The sequence below is a fragment of the Phasianus colchicus genome, chromosome Z (assembly GCF_987193195.1).
Source record: "Phasianus colchicus chromosome Z, bPhaCol1.hap1.1, whole genome shotgun sequence".
Taxonomy (NCBI): domain Eukaryota; kingdom Metazoa; phylum Chordata; class Aves; order Galliformes; family Phasianidae; genus Phasianus; species Phasianus colchicus.
The window spans coordinates 83,247,634-83,267,001 of NC_143476.1; the positions used below are offsets into that span (position 1 = coordinate 83,247,634).

Sequence of the window (19,368 nt, forward strand, 5' to 3'; positions counted from 1 at the left end):
ATATGTTCGTGTTTTGGTTTTTTTTTAGCAAACACAAGATAACAGTCTCAAAACAAGAAAGCAAAGTGACTGTATACAGTCAATTAAAAAGAATTAAACTTCTAAAAGACTCATGAAATTAGCACTAAAAACATCTCATTTAGTGTGACAAAGTGTAAGAACATGCAGAATCCAATATCACAGACAAAAAAAGAATGGAAAAAGATTAGAAAATCATGTAAGAGCTTCAGCAGTACTGGAGACTGTGGTTTACCACATCTCCTGTGACAGCTATGAGTGATACTACAAACACTTAATGAATACAGATGGGACTGAGCTACTAACATCAGACACTAAGGTCAGTATCTACTGCTGCACTACTGCATTATAAATGGTCAAACAGCTGAAGCCATTTATAACTTGCTTGTAACTAGCCTTTTCTCATTCAGTTGTTCCATGCTACTCAGGTCTGCAGGCTGTGTACTAGGATGAAGCGTTGCTCCATGAGGAGCAGAGTCAAGCTCAGTTTCTTTCACTTCAGGCTGGTCTGGTACAGGCTTGTCGGCTTGATCTTCCTGCAATTCAGTGGAAATCACGTTCTGCTGGTCTTCAGACACTTTATCAAGCCTCTCTCCCAGCTCTTTGTTGGATGTATCACCAACAGTGCTTGCACCAGATGGTTCTTCAGAAAGTTCATTGTCTACAGTGTCAGGCTGCCTTGAAGATAAGTTTACTTCTATATTTGCATCAGTCAGTTGATCTGAGATTGCAGATTTTGAGTATTCATCTGAACTGACTGTTCCTAACACCTTGTCATCTGGTTTTGACAAAGCCTGTGGTGGTGGTACATGTGGTTCCTTTTTGGCAGAGGTCTCCCTGTTGTCTTTATGCCAGGGAAAGGAGAAATCTATTTTTTTCCCAAATACTGCTCCCTGGGCACTATCTGGCTTACTCACCTTTTCTTCACTGCCTCCTTCAAACAAAGTGGAAGAAAATTTCTTAAAGCTGGACATGAGGCCCTGATCTGCCCCTGGTCTATTAACAGAAGGTGGCTGCTGAGAGAAGAAAGACCCAAACGGCCTGCCACCATCAGTGGATGACATGAAGCTGAATTTGGGCAAATTGGGCATGCTCGGTATTTCAAAGACTGTTTTACTGCTGTTTGCATCTGAAGGAATGTTACTAGGCTTACCCTCTTTCCGCACATCATCTATGGAAGGGATTTCTTCCAAGTGCTTCTCATTAACTGACAGATGTTTCTCTTGTTCAGCAGTTTGCTGCTGTACCTCACTTGTTTTCTCTTCACCCAGAGGGGGTAGATGAACACTGGGCTCATCAGCTGGAGCTATGGGTTCTCTACTGCTACTACTATTCATGTCTGGCTGATCAATACCAGCGTTAGTCTGGTTCTCCATAACAGCAGGCTCTGATTCAGCTGTAGCACTCTTACTCAACTGGGAAAGGTCTGTGCCTGTCCCATTAAGTGGGGCTTCAGTTTCCAGTTCAGACCCACTACTAAAGCCAGTATGAAGGAAGTCAACAGCTGCCTTTTCTGCAGAAGCACCTTGTTCCTCCACTATGTGTGAAGACACATCTACTTGGCATGGATTTACATCAGACTGTTCAGTGTCCTCAGTCTGCTCTGTATCAACTACACTATTGAAATCAGATGCCTGTGATTTAGTATCTATCATTTCAGAGGCCTGTGCATCACCACCCAGCTGCAGAGCCTCCAGGTCTTGATTTTCACTAGAAACTACCATTTCTGGAGTAATCTTCAAAGATTCCTCTTTACAGGTTTCTGAGTTCCTATTTTCTTCATTTTCTTTTTTCATGGAAGGTTCTTTTGTGGAGTTTTCTTCTGAAGCAGGCAATACATCCTGATTCAGAGAGCTTATAGCATCTCTGTTAGACTCTTTGGCTGCAGTTGTATCTTCTGCCTTCCTAGAGTCTTTTGCTGGAACAGACTCAATAACGTCTTTCATTCTATTGCCTTGAGGCTTAGGAGTGGATTGTGGAGGCATTTCTTTTGGAGATTCTTTTGGACCTTTAAAGATGCCAAAGAGATCACTTGTGAAAGTTGGTGCTGGGCCACTTGGGAGGGAAGAGAAACCAAAGAAAGAGGAGCTTTTTTTCTGTGCAGTAGGAGGTGCAGGAGCTTGAGGCTGGGAAAAGAAACCAGACAACGTTTTGGGTGGTTTCATTTTTGTCATGAAACTTGAAAAAATTTCAACTGAAGAATCCAGAACTGACTTATCACCCTCAGGTTCCTTAGGTTTGTTTTGCAAATTAGAGGTCTCTGGTCTTTTAGAAACAGAGTGCAGCTCTTCTGCCTGTTGTAATCTGTCTCCAGGAATTTGTTCGGGTAATTTATATTTTGGCAACTCACACTGTGTACATACTTCTTCAGAGACCCCTTCATTTTTTATGTCACTTGTGCTATTTGAGTCTTTTATATCCAATGAATCCATTTTGTCATTTATGGCTGGACTATAATCTTTATTTACAGAAATTTGTTCTTCTGAAGAACGTGACTCTTCTTTATCAACAGGTAAAACATCAGTGTCTGTCTTTCCTGTGCTAGCCAGAGCACATTCTTCTGCCCCTAAGGAAATAGCCTGCTCGCCCTGGGAATGCTCCTGCACACTGGGAGACTGACAGCATGGATCAGAAGGAGCTGAATTGATTACAGCAGTGTCATCAGCATGTGGAAGCTTTTTAAAGTTGCTTTCTTCAGCCACCTCAGCAACACTTTCTGTCTTTTCCAGAGACATCTCTGATTTATTTTCGGTCACAGTGACATTATTAAACATTTGTTTGCCAGTCACTGCTGCAATAATATCATCTACTTCTTTCTTATTGTCGGCATCTTGCTGCCTGGTAGTTCTGATACCAGAGTCAGTGGAAATACTTTGTTTCATAGATGACTTAGAATTTGCTGGTTTCGCTGGTTTTGCATTAGATTCTTGTCTTGGTGCAGTTTGAGGTTTTTCATCCAAAAAGGATGTCAAACTGAAGAAACCAAAGCTAGTACTTCTTTGAGGTGTGGTCTTCTCAGCAGTCGGAGCACTGGAAAAGAAGGAAGGCAGACGAAACAGTCCCTCTGTTTCTTGCTGCTTTGCACCAGCAGGAGCAGCAGTGGGTGCTGGAGGCTTGGGTTCGTCTGATCCAGTGAAAAATGAGAATATGCTTCTACTGGCTGGCTGTGCTGACTGTGATTTTGAAGCAGTGATATCAGAAAAGCTGAATGGTAAACTGAATCCTGATTCTTTAGGAGTCTGATCTGGCCTTGGTTTTGTCTGATTAACTGTGCCGCCTACACAGTTTCCTCCTTGCTGCTTTGGTGGAGCTGTGGGCACACTGCTCTGCTGCACAGTGGAATGTGTCAGCTGGCTTCTTTTGGGACCTACAGCATCCCCAGGAGGTACTGTCTTATTCTCATGAGAACCCTCCTCGGCTTTTCTGCTAGGGCTAGTGGAGATCTGCCTGTCCACACCTTTTGTTCCCACTCCTTCCTTAGGAGTGGAGGACAGACACGGCATACTGGCACTCTGGTGACCACCTGACTTTTCAGCTTTTTGTCTTGACTCTGCCACAGTTCTGCTATGAGTTTTTGGCAGAGTTGCAGCACTTGGGGTTGGTTGAGAAGACACAGCTTCTACTTTGAAGAGATCTCCAAGGGATCCAAACAATGATGAGATACTGGAAGCTTCCTTCTGTTCCGGATGCATCGCTTTTTCTGCTTTATCATTTTGACTTCTCTCCAGATTTGGAGATGGCTGTGGTTCTTTGCTTACTTGTGTTTTGAAGAAGTCAAAAAATCCAGAAGTTTGGGGTTTGTTGGTCGTTGAGCTCGCAGCAGAATCTTCTCCAAGACTGAACAGTTTCAGAGCACTTTTAAATAATGTTTCCTCAGGCTCAGGGGCTGGGTGGCTCTGATTTGGCTGTGACTGACTGGATTCATTAATAGTCACATACCGTTCAAGATGCCTGGAAGCCAGCTTTGCTTTAACAGGTCGTTCTTCTCTTACGGGCTTGCCATCTGGAGCAGTTTGGCTCAGTTGAGAAGGAGATTTTGTTAATCCTGTTTTTTTAACATGGATGTTTTCAATCTGATTTAATTCCAGCTTTTCATTTCTAGAGGCTTCTGAATCAAGTTCTGACGAAGTATTTCTTCTTAGTTCTGACATAACAGGAAACTTTTGCCCTGCCTGCGCCTCATCCGATTTCCTATTTGGTACAAGTGACAAAACATCAGGTTTATTTTCAGATGATTTTGACTGTGTGTCTGTTCTCTTTAAGGAATAATCCCCAGTTGTCTCAGAGTCAGGTCCTGAAGACTTTCCAATCAGTCCACCCAGTGCAGAAAATAAAGAGGTAACTTTGTTCACTGGTGTTTTCTTATCTTCTTCAGTCCTTTTTGCTTCTGCTGTTCGTTCAGTAGTTGCCACAGTTTCTTCAGCTTTAGGAGAAGACTGAAACAGATGGAAACCAAAGAATCCTGATGATCCACCCCCAGTAGTTGCTGCAGGGGCAGCCTTATCCAATTCCTTGGTGTGAATGTCCTTACTTAATGATTTATCAGAAGCCCCTCTGGAATGTGTTCTAAGATCAAGGGTTAGCGGTGTTTCCTCTGAATAATTCCAGGTTTCCTTATCAGGTCTAAAATCAACTTTGAGTTTTTGAAGCTTGTAGCCTGAGAAATCTAGCGGCTGGTCTCTCTGAGAATAAATAGACTCTTCAAACATCTGTGAAAATGTCTCCAAATTCATGTTCATTAACTGATCACTCCTCTGCAAAGCTACAGACAAATCCAGAGGTTTATTCATTGTATAATCATCTAAACTCTCTTCTTCAGCAAACCAAAACAGCTCATCTTCGCTGCCAAGAGGGACTTTAAAACCACAAACAGCAACCGTGTTGTCTTCCAGCACAGCTCTTGGAATGGCACCCATCTGAAAATTATAATCCCAGCAGTCTGGGTAAGAATAAGTCTCAGGAGCACAAACGTAGACATACTGCCCAGTGGGATCAGTGAGGAGTGAATACACATACTGGCTGTCACTGTACATGTAGTATCCACAATCACCATCTTCCGACGGCCACCACACACCCTGCTCCAGCATCATCAGCCACTCCTGATAGTCTTGGCTGTAGGATGAGTACATAAGGTTCTCATCTATACTTAAAGTCTCTTGGTCAATTAGAGTCCACATAGTTCCGTCACAGCCAGAGGAGTAGCTTAAATCCATGGGCAGCTCATCAAAGGTATAACTGCCATCTCTCTCAAATGGTGGAAAGTTACTATAATTTTCATTGACAGAATTAGTAGTCCATGCATCATTTTCTTCCGAATAAACATCCTGAAACGTTAAGTGGTCAAATGACTCATATGACATCATACTTAAATCTGAACTCTGTACATCAAAGTTGGCATTACTCTGCCAATCCATCACATTTGCATTTCCATCCTTTTTGCAGAGATTCACTACCACATCATTTTCAGGCCAGTCCAAGAACTGAGGAGGAAGAACAGAGTTCTGATTTAATACGTAGTAAACTGGCAGTGCTATTTCATGGGAGTCAACAAGTTCCCCCACTTCATATTCCCATTCAAAGCTAGAATGACTTCTTGTTTCCTGATATGCTGAGTATTGCTCTGTAAGATTGTGTTTTTTATTGGTCAAATTAAGAAATTCATTTGATCCTTTGTTTAACAAGGTTGGAAGAATTTTAGACTCTGTGTCCTCCTGATAAAGGACACGCCTGTTACCTACTGACTTTCCAGATAAGTCCTGTACCTTGGCTTCAGGATTTAGGGCCACTGGGAACACAGAATGCTCAGCTGTGTTATTTACATTTGTGCTGGTCAGGTGGTCAGTAGCTTTGGAAGATTCCATCATTTTCACATTATCTAGTTTCTCCTTTGGTTTGGGCAGGATGCTTTTCAAGAAGCTGGAAGACTCCTGCTTTTCTGCAGTGCTGCTCTGAGTATCAGAAGTTATTGCTGAGTCAACAGGTTTTTTCTCCGAGCTAGAATCCTCACTTCTATCAAAAAGCTTCATGAAACCTAAAGAGCTTGATTTCATCTTATCTTGCTTACATTCAGACACATTTTCATTTGAAGCAAATTTAAATAAGCCAGAAAATAATCCAGAACTGCTTTTTTGGCCATCATTCTCACTTTTCACAGTCAACTCTTGAGTACTGGCTGTGTTTTCATTGGAAGAAATGTGAAGAAATCCAGAAAGAAAACCCGGTGAGTGCTTCTTCTGCTTATCATCTGTATTTGCAGCTTCTGCCACTCTATCTGAAGAGATGGATTCAGCTGAGCTGTGATTTAAGTCTGCATTTACTCCTTCTCTTGTTAAACCTCCTTTTAAATTTCTAGGTTCTTCCCGAGCGCTCTTAGTTCTCTGCCGCTCTCCTGTAACCTTACAAGTAACAGAGGCACTTTCCTGGTGTTTATTTCTGTTTACTTGGGCACTAGATTCTTTATTAATGTATTTTCTTTGCATAAATTCTTCCTTTTGCTCTGATAAATTTGGAACAGAGCTAGATTTTAATGCAACAGCTTCTTGTGAATTACTGCTTTTGGGTTCAAGCAAAGAAATGCCATCAGAATTCTGATGACCTGTTTGGTCCTTGGAAGTTGCTAGATTTTCTGCAGAGGAAAATTTAAGTAATGAAGGAATAAAGCTGCCCTTCTCCTTTGTATGTTCCTTCTTGTCTGAAGAATTCAACCCACTGAAAAAAGGAAGTTTCTTGGTAAAAGGAAACGAGTGTTCTTCACTTGAACTGTTTTGTCTTACATCCTCCTCAGACTTGTGGCCTTTAGAAAGCCCAGACACATTTTCTTTCTGTCCTGGTTCAGCAGAAGGAAGCAAAAACTGACTGAAAGACTTTTTGAGCGGGCTGAAAAAGCTTTCAGATGCTGTACCCTGCGGCTCTGAATGAATCTCTGCATTACCTCTATTTTGCTCCTTTCCCAGTTCGTGACCTGAAGTATGCTGACTCTCTAAGTGATTTGCAGGAGGCTTCTCCCTGACAGTGTGCATAGCTTCTTTTACAGCAGCATCTGGCTGACTTGTAACATGATGTAGTTCTGACTGTTTCTGTGGCACATCCTGCTGCTTTGGAGCCAAGAGACCATCAAAATTGGCTTTCAGACTAAAAGAACTGACTGAATTTGTGAGCCTGCCAAAGATGGAAGACACAGAAGTACTATTTGTGTTCACTCCTGCCTCACTTCTACTCTCACTCAGCTGTATCTCTGGAACCGTACTGGCTGCCATTTGTCCAGATGATCTCTCACTTCTGTCTGCCTCACCGGGTTTCACAGCATGGCTCTCTTCCTTGGCCTGCTCCTCTTTTACGACTGCTTGTTTTGGCACTTCTTTCTCAGAGAAGATCTTTAGAGGATTAAACATGCCTAGAACAGAATCCATAACTGAATGCTGGTTCTGCTGGCTGCTGGTGGTAGATTCATGTGATTGCTGAGTGGAAGCCTTACTGTCCACTTTTGTGGTTTCTTGTTTGTTGGAGTTTACATTCTGGGCTTTTTTATCACCACTCACCTGGGATGGTAGCAAAGAGTGAATGGAGAACTTAGTGTCAGCTTTGCTGTCCGGTGTTGTTCCCGAAGATGCACTCTCACTTTTTGGCTTACCAGAAAACACATTTGAGATTGCACTTTCAGATGAGGCTCTGGTTTCTGTCTTCTCTGGAGTGGAAGAAACAAGCTTTTCAACAGAAGCTGTGAGCTGCTTTGTGCTTGACCCCACCTTTTCAGTCAAAGAGCTGAACAGGGAATTCACAGTATTCTTCACACCTGACAAGTCTGGGAGAGACTCAGATTTGCCCTTGGTGCTCTCCTCTGCAGCAGGTCGTTTGGTCTGTTCAGACTTCTTGGCTCCTACTACATTATCAGCACTACCCTGCTTCAGTGACATGCGCTCAGAGCTTTTTCTTGTCTCTGGCAGCGTAGCAAATTTGTTGATCTCTTCCTCCTTTTCAGCCAAATATTCTGAAACCGTTTCTACAAGACACTGAAGTTCATCCATCGTGTCCACATACTCCTCACTGGGCTCTTCGACAGGAGACAGTGTCAGGTCTTGCACAGAGTGACCATGCTTGCTCCCTTTCGTCCTGTGTTTTTTATCACAGCTGGACTTTAACTGGGACTCTGAATTTGCAGGGTAAGTAACAGTGAAGTCTCTCAAATGGCTGATGTCAGAATCATGCCATGTTTGTGAAAGAATAGCCAACTCCTCAGTTTCATCATCTGAAACAGGTGAGTACTGAAACTCATCAGAAGCACTGCTGTCAAATTCCTCAAGGATATCCAGGGGCACAAAAGCATTATCTGACAGCCCTGCACGTTTCATATCTTCATCGTTACTGAGGTGAAGTGAGCCCTCGTGGTTCACTCCACATTTGTTGGGCAACTTGCTGCTTTTGACCATTAAGCCATTTTTGTATGGACGCAGAATGGGATAAGCAGGCAACTGTTCCTTATTTTCAGAGCTGCTAGTATACTTTCCTTTTCTATCATATACTGGGAAATCATCATTAGGTTCAGAAGTAGTTGCCACACCATTGAAATATATTTTTTTCTCTCTAGGATACTGCAGACCTCCATTACTCTGGAGGATCATTTGTTCGCTTTCTTCAAGACCGTTGTATCGCAGTTTCTTTTTCCTTCTCCTATCTATTGTATCATACTCCTGAGGGTATCTTGGGACATCTACAGATCCTGACTCCACACACACATTTTGGCAACATCTTGATTTTTCACAGTGATTGAAATTTTCCCTTTTTGAGAGCGTTTGCATCTTTTTAATGTTTGCTTCCTGCCAACTTCTACTTCTATGACTCTTTTCTAAGAATTCCTCTATTAGAAGTTTTCCTAGTTCTTCATAGTTATTCTCCTGTTCCTCTTCTCCATCTTCAGAATTACTTGGAATGATCCTGACTCTGTCATTTCTAGCTAGAGATCCTTGTCTAAGATGAAGAAAAGAGGGTGGAAGGGAAAGGTAGAAAGGCAGCAAAAAAAAAAAAAAGAAAGAAAGAAAAAAGAAAAAAGAAAGGAAATGTTTATAAAAAAAAAAAAGGTTTAGAAAGGACAGAAAAAATAGCAATGAAAAACATAAAAACATGCATTAAATAAAATTAAAGTGAGAAGCATCCAGATAGAACAAAACTGAAAATCTGTCAATCAAACTGTTAAAAAAAGCAGTCTGGGTTATGATATTCCACAGGTTACATTTAGAAATTCCTGTTTGAGAGAGAACAGCTTTTTGTGATCAAGTAAGGGCACACAGCCTTGGCTGTACCAGTAAGCTGCTGTTGCTTTTTAAGGCATGCTTAAAAAGTCATTATTACAGTAACAGGACTACTTTGAGATACAGTGCCCACGCACATCATTTCACTATGTTATGCATGCATTTCGGTCACTCTAGGAAGCAGACTTTGCTTTAGCACTATTCATACAGTTTCATACAGCCCACAGGGCACTCTGTTTTCCCTAAGAGTGGTTAAAGAACAGTGGACATGTGCAAGGACTCAGGAGTCACTGGATTCCCAGGAAGAGAAGAAAGGGGACAAAATGCAAACTGCACACCAGCAACATGGGGAGCTCCGACTATTGCACCACCACTCTTTCCTATAAGTGCTTTCAACAACAGTTAATGCACTCTTTGCAGACTCTCTGCAGTGTGGGCAAACCCAGCACCAGACCCCCAAGCTCACCTAGGAACAGCTGAGCTGAGTAGCTGAGTAGCTGTAGCTACACTGGTTGTGACACTGTGATCAAGTGGACCTCTGTAAAGAGCAAGGCCATTCATCTGAGTATCTGAGCCCCTAAACCTATATGGGTAGAGGACAGCCTGATTCTCTTCTCCCTCTTGGAAGCTAGGGATAGGCCAGGGAAACACGTTTTCCAACACGCTGCCCACATATGCACACATACCTCTTCTCAATGCAAAATGAAGATCTGGGGGAGATCTTGGTCAGAAGGCAAACCAACACACTGGTGATGGATATTAGCCCACTGCCAGTCAGGATCTGCACTTCCCCATTTATGCATTTAAATAGGTCCAGCAGTCCATACTTGCCCATTGTGAGATAACAGATTAAAGCAGCTAGTTTTGCTGTCAAACCAGATGAAGAAACTTAGAAACCCAAGTATTTGATCCTTGAGATTTCTGGATTAAATTCTAACCTGGGATCAGAAGGATTATCTCAATTGCTCACCCACTCAATGAGTAGAAGAAGGAAACTTTGTATTTGTCTAAATTTTTAGAATTCCTACCAGCCTACTTGGAAATGAACACGTAGAAAATGGATGTAAAAAAATCAAAACCCTTATGTAAAATGCACAGCAACTTTTCTTTATGTCATTAGTTGTTAAAAACTAAGGAGCAGGAATGCACGTGTGCCCTGACACCACAAGAGCAGAGCAAGAGAAGGGAAATGGCAAAGGGCACACAGGCACTGTATGGATACTGCTAATACACTATGTCTTCACCTTGATAGCCTGAGTTGCCTGGAGCACCCCAATGTAGGATGCAGATGGGATAGCACTGAAAGAGAAACAGATCACTGCATTTTCACTACTGCTGCTTTAGAGCATCATTTCCATCAGTATTATCTACCATGCTAATTGGAAAGATACTCATTACTTTAAATGAGCTCTGTTGCACACAGTTTAGAACACTTACTACACTTCTTGGTTGCAGTTTTAAATCCATAATGGCAATGATTAGCTCTAAAAAACTAACGAAATTGAAAAGATTCCCAGGGCCACCATAGTTGCTGGATCAAATATTTCCAAGTCTCAACTGAAAGAAATGAGTGCTACACAAATGCATGAAGAGCTGTATAAGCTGAAGCAACATTTGATAATTTAGGCAACAACAAAACGATTTTTTTTCTAACTGAGTTCCTCCCATGATGAGAGTTTCTCCTGCTGCTCTACGAAGCATTTCTTTTATCAGAAAGAAAGCAATGACAAGAAATCCATCGCTTGAGAGGAGAAAAATGACATCATCAGCAGCCAGGCACTAAACTACTACAGATCTGAAATACAGCCAAGGCAAACAGCGAAAATCAGCCAAAATGTATCACAAGACGACTTCAAGAGCAAGAAGGAGGAGACAAGCACACAGGCTGAAAAGAGATTAACCCACCTATCAGACAGATCTAGAGAGTGCCTGCTCTCTAGCGAGCACTGGCGGCTTGTCATTTGACTAGACTCAGATGTGGACTCAGTTTGGCCACTCACAATGGAGTCTATGCTATCATTTCGCCTTGGAAGTAAACAGGGCGAGAGCAAGGAGGACACACGGTTATGCAAAATGAACACTGCAAGTTAGCACTAAAATAAAATAAATAGATTTATTGGTGGGGAAGACATCTGCTGTTCTGGAGTCAGACTGGCTGTTGGAAGCAAAATGTTCTGGAGGTCAGACAGGAACAGTTATCATTATCCGTTAGAGAAGGAGAAATAAAATACCTAACTCTCTATCAATGGAACGTAATCATGTTTTAAAGGTGGTGAAGTGAATGAGAATTTTTCTAGTCACATCCAATTGTTGTTAAAAAAAGAAAAAAAAAAAAGCAGATGTTATTACAGTTGGTTCCAATTGAAGCATTTTGGCATAGACAAATTTTCATCTAATTCAAGACAGGTTCTAGCTGAACCTTGTCTCATGCCTCTGGGTCTGCCCAGCCTTTCACAAGCTGTCATTTCCACAGCAATTGTGAACTGCAGTCTGCCAGGAACTTCATCTAGCAGCTGCCTGGTCTGTGGCACACAGCGCTCATAGGAGCAAAACTCAAACACTGTTTTTGCAATATTTTGCTACAACTGAGTTTTGAAAATATTTAAGATTCACAAAAGTGATTTTTTTTTTCCAGTCAACTCTGCTTAGAAATATCTTTCTAATGAGAAAGAGAATCCCATGTAGCTTCTTTAGAAAGCTTATTAGCATTTCCTAAGTTTTAAGATTAAATATGGAGCAAAAAATCAGGCTGAGCATATAGAAAATGCACAGGGGAGCAACAGCACTAAGAGGGAATTAACCATCTTCTGAGAATTGCCTTTCTGGAGTGAAAGCAGTCTTAGATGAGCAGGCTCTTAGTTCTAATATAAAGTTTATCAGTCCTGATACTGTCATATCCAATCATACAAAAAATTAACAATACTTTTTTAAAAAATCTATCTTGGTATAGTTCAAACTAGAAGGGTTTCTTTGCAGTGTCAAGCTACAAACACACTGGCTCTTTCATTAAGAAAAAGCTTCAGATCATCTTTCCAGATTCACTTTTTCAGTAATTTTACTACTGCAAACCAGAAGCACAGAATACCATGGAAAAGGGAATAGCTTGATTACATTAGGTATTTAACAAATACCGAACAAGAAAGCACCAAGAATGACGTTAATCGCAGTAAATACATTTTATTGACTCATTTGCATTAAATCTCAATAACAATGACAACTTCAAAAGCTACCATTAAGCTTTAGTTCTTACCATTAAAGCCAAAAGAAGTCAGAATTTAGCCTCAGCCATAAGCCAGCTAGGGCTACTGAACACAGGTTCAGGCTTCAGGAAACACGAACATTCTTATCAAAAGTGTTGAGGTACAAAAAATATCTGTTATGTTGCATATAAAATTCTGCAACTCCAGCTCTAGCAGTATTTAAGAAGATACCTCTTTCTTCCACACCTAAGGCAGAAGCCACAGTATGCCCTGTTCCACACTTGCATTCTTACCAATATGACCTCTGAAAGCACAGCACCTTCAGGTTCTGCTGTGGAAGATCAATGGGAAAAAGTACAGCTGCCCAAAAGACAGCACCCACCTGATGGCCACGTGCTCCCGATAATCCACATCGTAATTCTGCAGAGAGTCAGCACAGGAATCCCGCAAGACTCCTTGCTGCTGCAGGCGTGATGGGGCAGTGAACTGGTGCACAGAGGCATTGGGCTGCGCAGTCGTGTGGTACGGAGGAGGAATGCTGTTGCTGGTCTCACTGCGATAGTCACTGTCTCGATCATCCACAGCACTGTCAGCATCTTCAAAGGCTAAGAAACAAAAGCAGTTAAGGGCATGGCTCTCTGAAGTCGTCTTGTTTGGACAGAGAAGTCCATTTTTGTTTTATAAAAAGCTGCAAAAAGAGGCCAGTTCTGCAATGCTGGTTATAATCTCTGGCTCTCCCAGGATGTACCAAGGAATTCCAGCAACCGCCTCTACACCCTCCTCTCCCTCTTCCTGTCATAGGATTTTGTTTCTCTTTGATTGTGCACAATAGGTAGAATAAGATACTTTTATTTTAAAACAAAACAAAGCAACAACAAAGGAAAGCAAAAAAATCTCATCTTCACAACTTTCAGGTTCCTCCCTGCTGCCAAAATGAACATCCAGATGTCGTGGAGCAAGGAATCTTCAGGAGAGGAGTTCTTTCCTAGAAACCAGTCCTCCTTTTTGCGGTAAGAACAGCTCTTAGCATCCTCAAACAGAGCTCCAGGAAATTAAAGGATGTACATCAGCCTATTAAACTTAGCAATCAACACTAATGAACACTTCGCAAAGCTAAAAACTCCCTTCCCATGAACCTCTCTCTCTGGAGAGGTATTTCTCCTTGATAATCCTTCAGAAAAAGAGAACACTGCTGCAGAGAGGAAAAATTTCAAAAACACAGTATTGCTGTATCGCTGTGTTTGGCTGTGCAGAAACACAAAGCTATCTTAGCAAGCTTAAGTGAAATACACATACACATGCCACATCAGTGGAGTGAACCATCACCATGCTTGATAGAAAGGAAAACAAAGATCAGCCACTATTCACTCCATCCACCACCAAAAGCTTGTTTCAAAAGGACAATCAAATTAAAGTCCCCTCTGGTAAGCTAACTAGTGGCACGTGTCCTACACAGCCATTCACCTCAAACCTGAGCAATAAAGTAAAAGTGCTGTTTTCATGCTAGGTAAAGGTTTAAACTTTTTCTTCCACTGGTGCTACCTCTCTAATTCAATTTCCATTGTTTTTAATCCAAGGTAATGTTTGTTCGTAGTGATATTTTCTGCACCTTCCCATTTGAGCAAGGTTACATCAACATTACAGTGCCCTAAAGTGGATGGAAAAATAGAAAACAACATCAGTAGAAAACATGTTTGCAATTTACAAAGGGCTCAAAAAGCCTGGCTCTACTCTCTTACCTACCATCAGTTCAATTAGATTGTCCACCTTGAAAACAGAAATAAGCTTCCAGTATTTCAGCAGCTGAAGTGCTGCATAGTTCTTGTCAGTCTCTAGTCAACTGAATAAAAATGAATAGCAATTATCTGTTGTTTTATTTAGTCTTATTAAAAGTGCAATGTCCGTCAGTTTTAACACAGCTCAGCGCTTGGAAGAAAACACTGAAGATGTGTTAGACAAAAATGATTTGATATGCCAGAGTGGCAAAATCCATCATCACATGTTCAGTCATGGAGAAAGGGCTGATGGATCACAAGGCACACCCTGCCCTCAGAAGGCTAACGAGCTGGATGAACAGTGTCATTGCTGAACACTTGAGTCATTACTGTCTCACGTATAGGAATTACTTATGTTGGGACAGAAACACTCTCACAAGTTTTCTCACTTTGCTGCCCTGTTAGTTTCTTCTTCCCATCAGATACAAATCACATTTCAAGTAAAACCTAAGTAACTCTGGTGCGATGCAAAGCTCTTCCAGATGCAGCCACATCATCACTGCAAGCTCTTGCAGAGACCTAAGACCCACTGTTGTAACTCTGGGATATGGTAAGACACCAGATCAACAGCTTTAGCAATAAACTGTCTCACCACAACAGTACAGTAGCAAGTACAAATCAGTAGCACTATCACCTGGATTGAAGTGATAGTAAATCCAGAGATTTGCTAATACTGGACTAGAATTATGATCAGGATGTGATAATACTCACGTGATCGTAGCCATCTGGCAGATCAGCAGGAACCAGAGCACGGCTTCTCTGGATGAGCTGATGGGCTCAGGAAATTCCAAATTCCATCAGCTCAGACCAGCTGATGGGGTTCAGGGAATTCCAAATTCCTGGCCAGACTGTAGCAGAAGCACTAACTGGACTTGTTAACAAATTATTACACCCCACTTCTGCACTACTGGGACATGTCAACCAATTGCCTCATTGTTCTTCTCTGTGTGTGAGGTGCTTGGAAACACCATGTGTTGACCACAGCTTCATGTTGCTCCATGTCCTGTGCTGGCTCTAGCCTCCCCAAGCAATGAGCATGGTCAGAGACCTGACTTTGCCAAAGCTGTTTTGAACTGTGGAAGGGGCTGGCTGCCAGCCCAGGCCAGCTTCTTAACCCAATTCCCACTGGAACAGTACAAGGAAAGTGGCAGGGCATCACACTGGATGACTGTGGCAGCTGGATCACCTTCCTGCAGGATCTAATGCTTACATCACTTTGAAGTGACTCTAAAGCCACAGTACTGGCTAGTCTTCCACTAGTCACAGAAACAACACACAGCAGGAAGAACTGCCCATTCCACTGGAAAACTGTCTCTGGCTGATGTTCTTACTGCTCCCTTTCTGTAGGAGGGGCAATTGACAGTGTGTCTCAAAAGATTTTCCATATGAACCACACTGTCTAAGCAACACCTAAAAACGGCTGATCAACTTAAATGTTAATCAAATGGTTGTATCATGCATGGCTATTAAAGCTAGCATTTCTCCTGATGCCAACTGGTGTGTGGTGTAAGGAAGTGTCTTATAGAGGTCATCACACAAAATGTGTCCATGATGACAAGTTTAAAGGATGCAAGGCTTCAGCTGCCATAACATCAATCAGACAGGAACATATGGGTTTCTGATGCACGTTCCTTGCATCCACAATACCTGTAGCTGTTAATGCTACCTGTTACATACTAGGCAGAAATTCTCAGCAATAACTGATTCATAAATAAGGTCCAATCCCAGAAATGTATTCACACTAAACTGCATCTACCTTATGAGCAATCTCACTTTAATCTAAATTTTCACAAATGAAGACATTGCTTATCCTGATTAAGAACACCAAAATCTGGACCACATCTCACTTTTAGCACACATTCTCTCTGCAAGAAAGTATGCTCTGAAGTATCTGTATGTGGCAATAATCCCATTTGTTAACATACCTGACAAATTTTATTTAAAGAGACTGACAAAAACCTGCAGAAGCAGCTTTATGTATATTGCATCCCTTCAAAAGATGGATATCGGGCCTTACAACCATTTTTCAGCAAAATTTCTATCATAAAAAACAACACATGATGTGTTAAGTTCAAGCAGTATCTTCAAACAGATGATACACCAAGCTTTCCATTGGAAAAATTGTAGCTTAACCACAGTCTATGACGGTAAGTTAATTCATAACCAGACAAAAACAGAGTTAGTAGCTATTTTAATCCACTTTGAGAAATTCTGCATGTCCAAAAGAGCACTCAAGGGATGAAAACAAATTCATAGTCACTGGACCCACTGCTGAAAGAGTGGGGGGTAAGGCTGAAGGACAAGGTAGAAGCATGCTGTTCACGTATAGTAATCCAATATTCATGCATATATAGAGTGCAAGAAGAAAACCTATTTGACAGTGACATCACACAGAAGGATATTACAAACAGCATGGAAAACAACTGAAAGGGGACAGCACAATGTGTCCAGAGAACCCTCTTCTCTGAAGCAAACTATTCTGTAAACCTTATTAATCCTCCACTTTTCTGCCTCAAGGAGTTACTGTAACACTGCTGCAGGTTCATATACAATAGCTTTAATATACTGACCTCAGAACCACTTTAAGCAGTCCTGTCACATCAGCTGTACTCATCACATAAGCCTGAGTAAAAATTTCAATAAAAACATCATGCTCAAGTACTCAGGAAGAAGGAGGTTCATGCAAGGTTCTGCGTCCCCCAAGCCCCACTACTTTTCCAGAACAAGCCACTGAGCTTCTCACAGCTTCTGTCTATTTTTGCAATACCAGGCTAAAAGAGATGAAATTTTACGGATAGGAATGCATGACCTGCAGTCCAAGTCCAGAAGAATCTGTCAGTATCACATCAAGGCTTTTGCATCTCATCTTCCCCACTCTGCCTCCATTTAAATTGTTTTCACAAAAGCTTCTAACAATCTCTTTCCTTAATCAAGTCTCAGAACCCAATATTCTGTTGTTTCCTCTAACATCAGTTACTTTTGACAACCATGCAGCCTTTCAGAAATCTTGTAATTAAAATGCATTGAAGGTTAAAGAGGGCTACTAAAGCAATGGAGGCCCAGGGAAGCAGAAATCACAAAGGGACACAGGGTCATGTTTCTGAGGCTCTTTATAGCTCTGCAAGCCAAAAATTCAAAAAGATTTTCAGCAATGATTTAAGTGTAACTTTGGAGGTCATTAGTCCATCTTATCACCCTCAGCACTTCAAATTCATTAAAAACATGAATAATTTTAAGACACCAAGTTAGAAACATTCAGATTTTAGACAGGGGCTTTCATAATCCTGTTCTTCCATTTGCAGGATTGCAGAGTTGGAAGGGACCTCTAGAGATCAAAAAGTCCAATTCCTCCACTAAAGCGGGTTCCCCACAATAGGAGTCCAGATGCATCCTTATTATCTCCAATGAAAGAGACCCCACAACCTCTCTGAGCATCCGCATAGTAAAGTTCTTCTGCATATTTGTGTGAAACTTCCTATGTTCAAGCTTTCTGGCCATTGCTCTTTGTCCTATCACTCACACCACTGAGAATAGTCTAGCCTTGTTCAATTGCTTCCTGCTCTTTAGATATTTATAGACATTGATCAGATCCATTCTCAGTCTTCTTTTCTCCAGGCTGAACAGACCCAGGTTACTCAGCCTTTCCTCATAAGGGACGTGTTTCAGGGGCCCTTTGCTGGACTTCTTCTAGGAGACCTCTGTTTTTTTTAAACTGGAGAGCCCAGAAGTGGACCCAGTATTGTAAAGGTAGCCTCACCAGGGCAAAAGAGAGAAGGTCCCTTAACCTTATGTGGTTATTTCTCCCCAAATGCATGACTCTACAATTGCTTTTGTTGAACCTCTCCACCTATACATAAGAGGAAACATAATTTTCCTCTCCACCCAACTCTCCAGTCTGTCAAGGACCCACTGAATGGCAGCACAGCCTTCCAATGTGTCAGCCACCCCTCCCAAATTCATTCCATCAGCAAACTTCCTGTGTGCGGACTTTATCCCATCATCCAGGTCATGATGAAGAAGACAGGACCTAGTACTAACCCCTGGGGAACACCCCTAGTTACAGACCTCCATCTAGACCCTGTGCCTCTGATCACTACTCTCTGACCTCTGCCAGTAAGACAGTTCTTAACCCGCCTCAACATCCACTCATCTATCCCAGGCTTTCTAAGCTTCATTACAAAGGATGCTGTGGGAGACAGTGTCAAAAGCCTTGCAGTAGTCATGGCACACAGTATCCACCGCTCTCTCCTCATCTACCCAGCCAGTGATGATATCAAAGAAGGCTACCAGATTGGTCAATCATGATTTCCCCTTAGTGAATCCATACTGACTACTCCTGATACCTTCATCTCCTTCAGTTCCTTGGAAATAGCTTACAGAACAAGTTATTCCATCATCTTCCCAGGCAGAGAGGTGGGGGCCGACTGGCCCGTAGTTTCCTAGCTTCTCCCTCCTGCCATTTCTGAAGGCTAGAGTGACACTGGCTTTTCTCCAGACCTCAGGCACCTCCTTCATTCTCCAAGACCTTTCAAGGATGATAAAGAGGATCAGCAATCACTCCTGTCAGCTCCTTCAGTGCATGTGGATGCATCTCATCAGGCCTGTGGATTTGTTCACATTGATTTTGGCTAGATGGCCTCTGCTGCTCATCTGGAGGGAGCTCTTCCATTCCCCAGACCCTCTCTCTTACCTCCAGGATCTGGGACTCCAGGATCTAGGATTCCCAAAGGGGCAGTCTTTGCAGTAAAGACTGAAGCAAAGAAGGTGGTTCAATGCCTCCACTTTCACAGTGTCTCCTGCTATCAGGGCACTCGCCTGATTTAGCAGTGGATGCACATTTTCCCTAATTTTCCTTTTACTGGACATACTTAAACAAACCTTTCTTGTTATCGTTTACCTCCTTTGCCAGATAAAATTCCAAGTGGGTCTTAGTCTTCTTCATTGCATCCCTACAGTCCCTGACAGTATTCCTATACTCTTTGCAAGTGGACAGACCCTTTTTCCACATTTTGTGGATCTTCTTTCCATTTATAAACACATTCTGCTGCTGAAACAGTCGACAGTCAAGAACTCGACTGACACTCCAACATTCTGAAGTGCAAAGAGTACCTTGGAGACCTGTCCTACTTC

General features: G+C 42.0%; 2 protein-coding genes across 3 annotated transcripts in view; both read right to left on the reverse strand.

Annotated features, from left to right (window-relative positions):
• The window catches only part of UNC13B (unc-13 homolog B), a 191,954-nt gene that overhangs the window by 133,500 nt on the left and 39,086 nt on the right, over positions 1 to 19,368 (reverse strand). For both annotated transcript variants that reach the window (XM_090132344.1, XM_090132343.1), the window contains exon 8: positions 12,846 to 13,068. In XM_090132344.1, the coding sequence (XP_089988470.1) occupies positions 12,846 to 13,068 (223 nt within the window). The remainder of the gene's footprint in view (positions 1 to 12,845; positions 13,069 to 19,368) is intronic.
• Positions 293 to 8,982, reverse strand: LOC149913139 (uncharacterized). The gene has a single exon (XM_090132340.1). It carries the CDS (start codon positions 8,811 to 8,813, stop codon positions 393 to 395), a length of 8,421 nt encoding a protein of 2,806 aa, XP_089988466.1. The 5' UTR covers positions 8,814 to 8,982; the 3' UTR covers positions 293 to 392.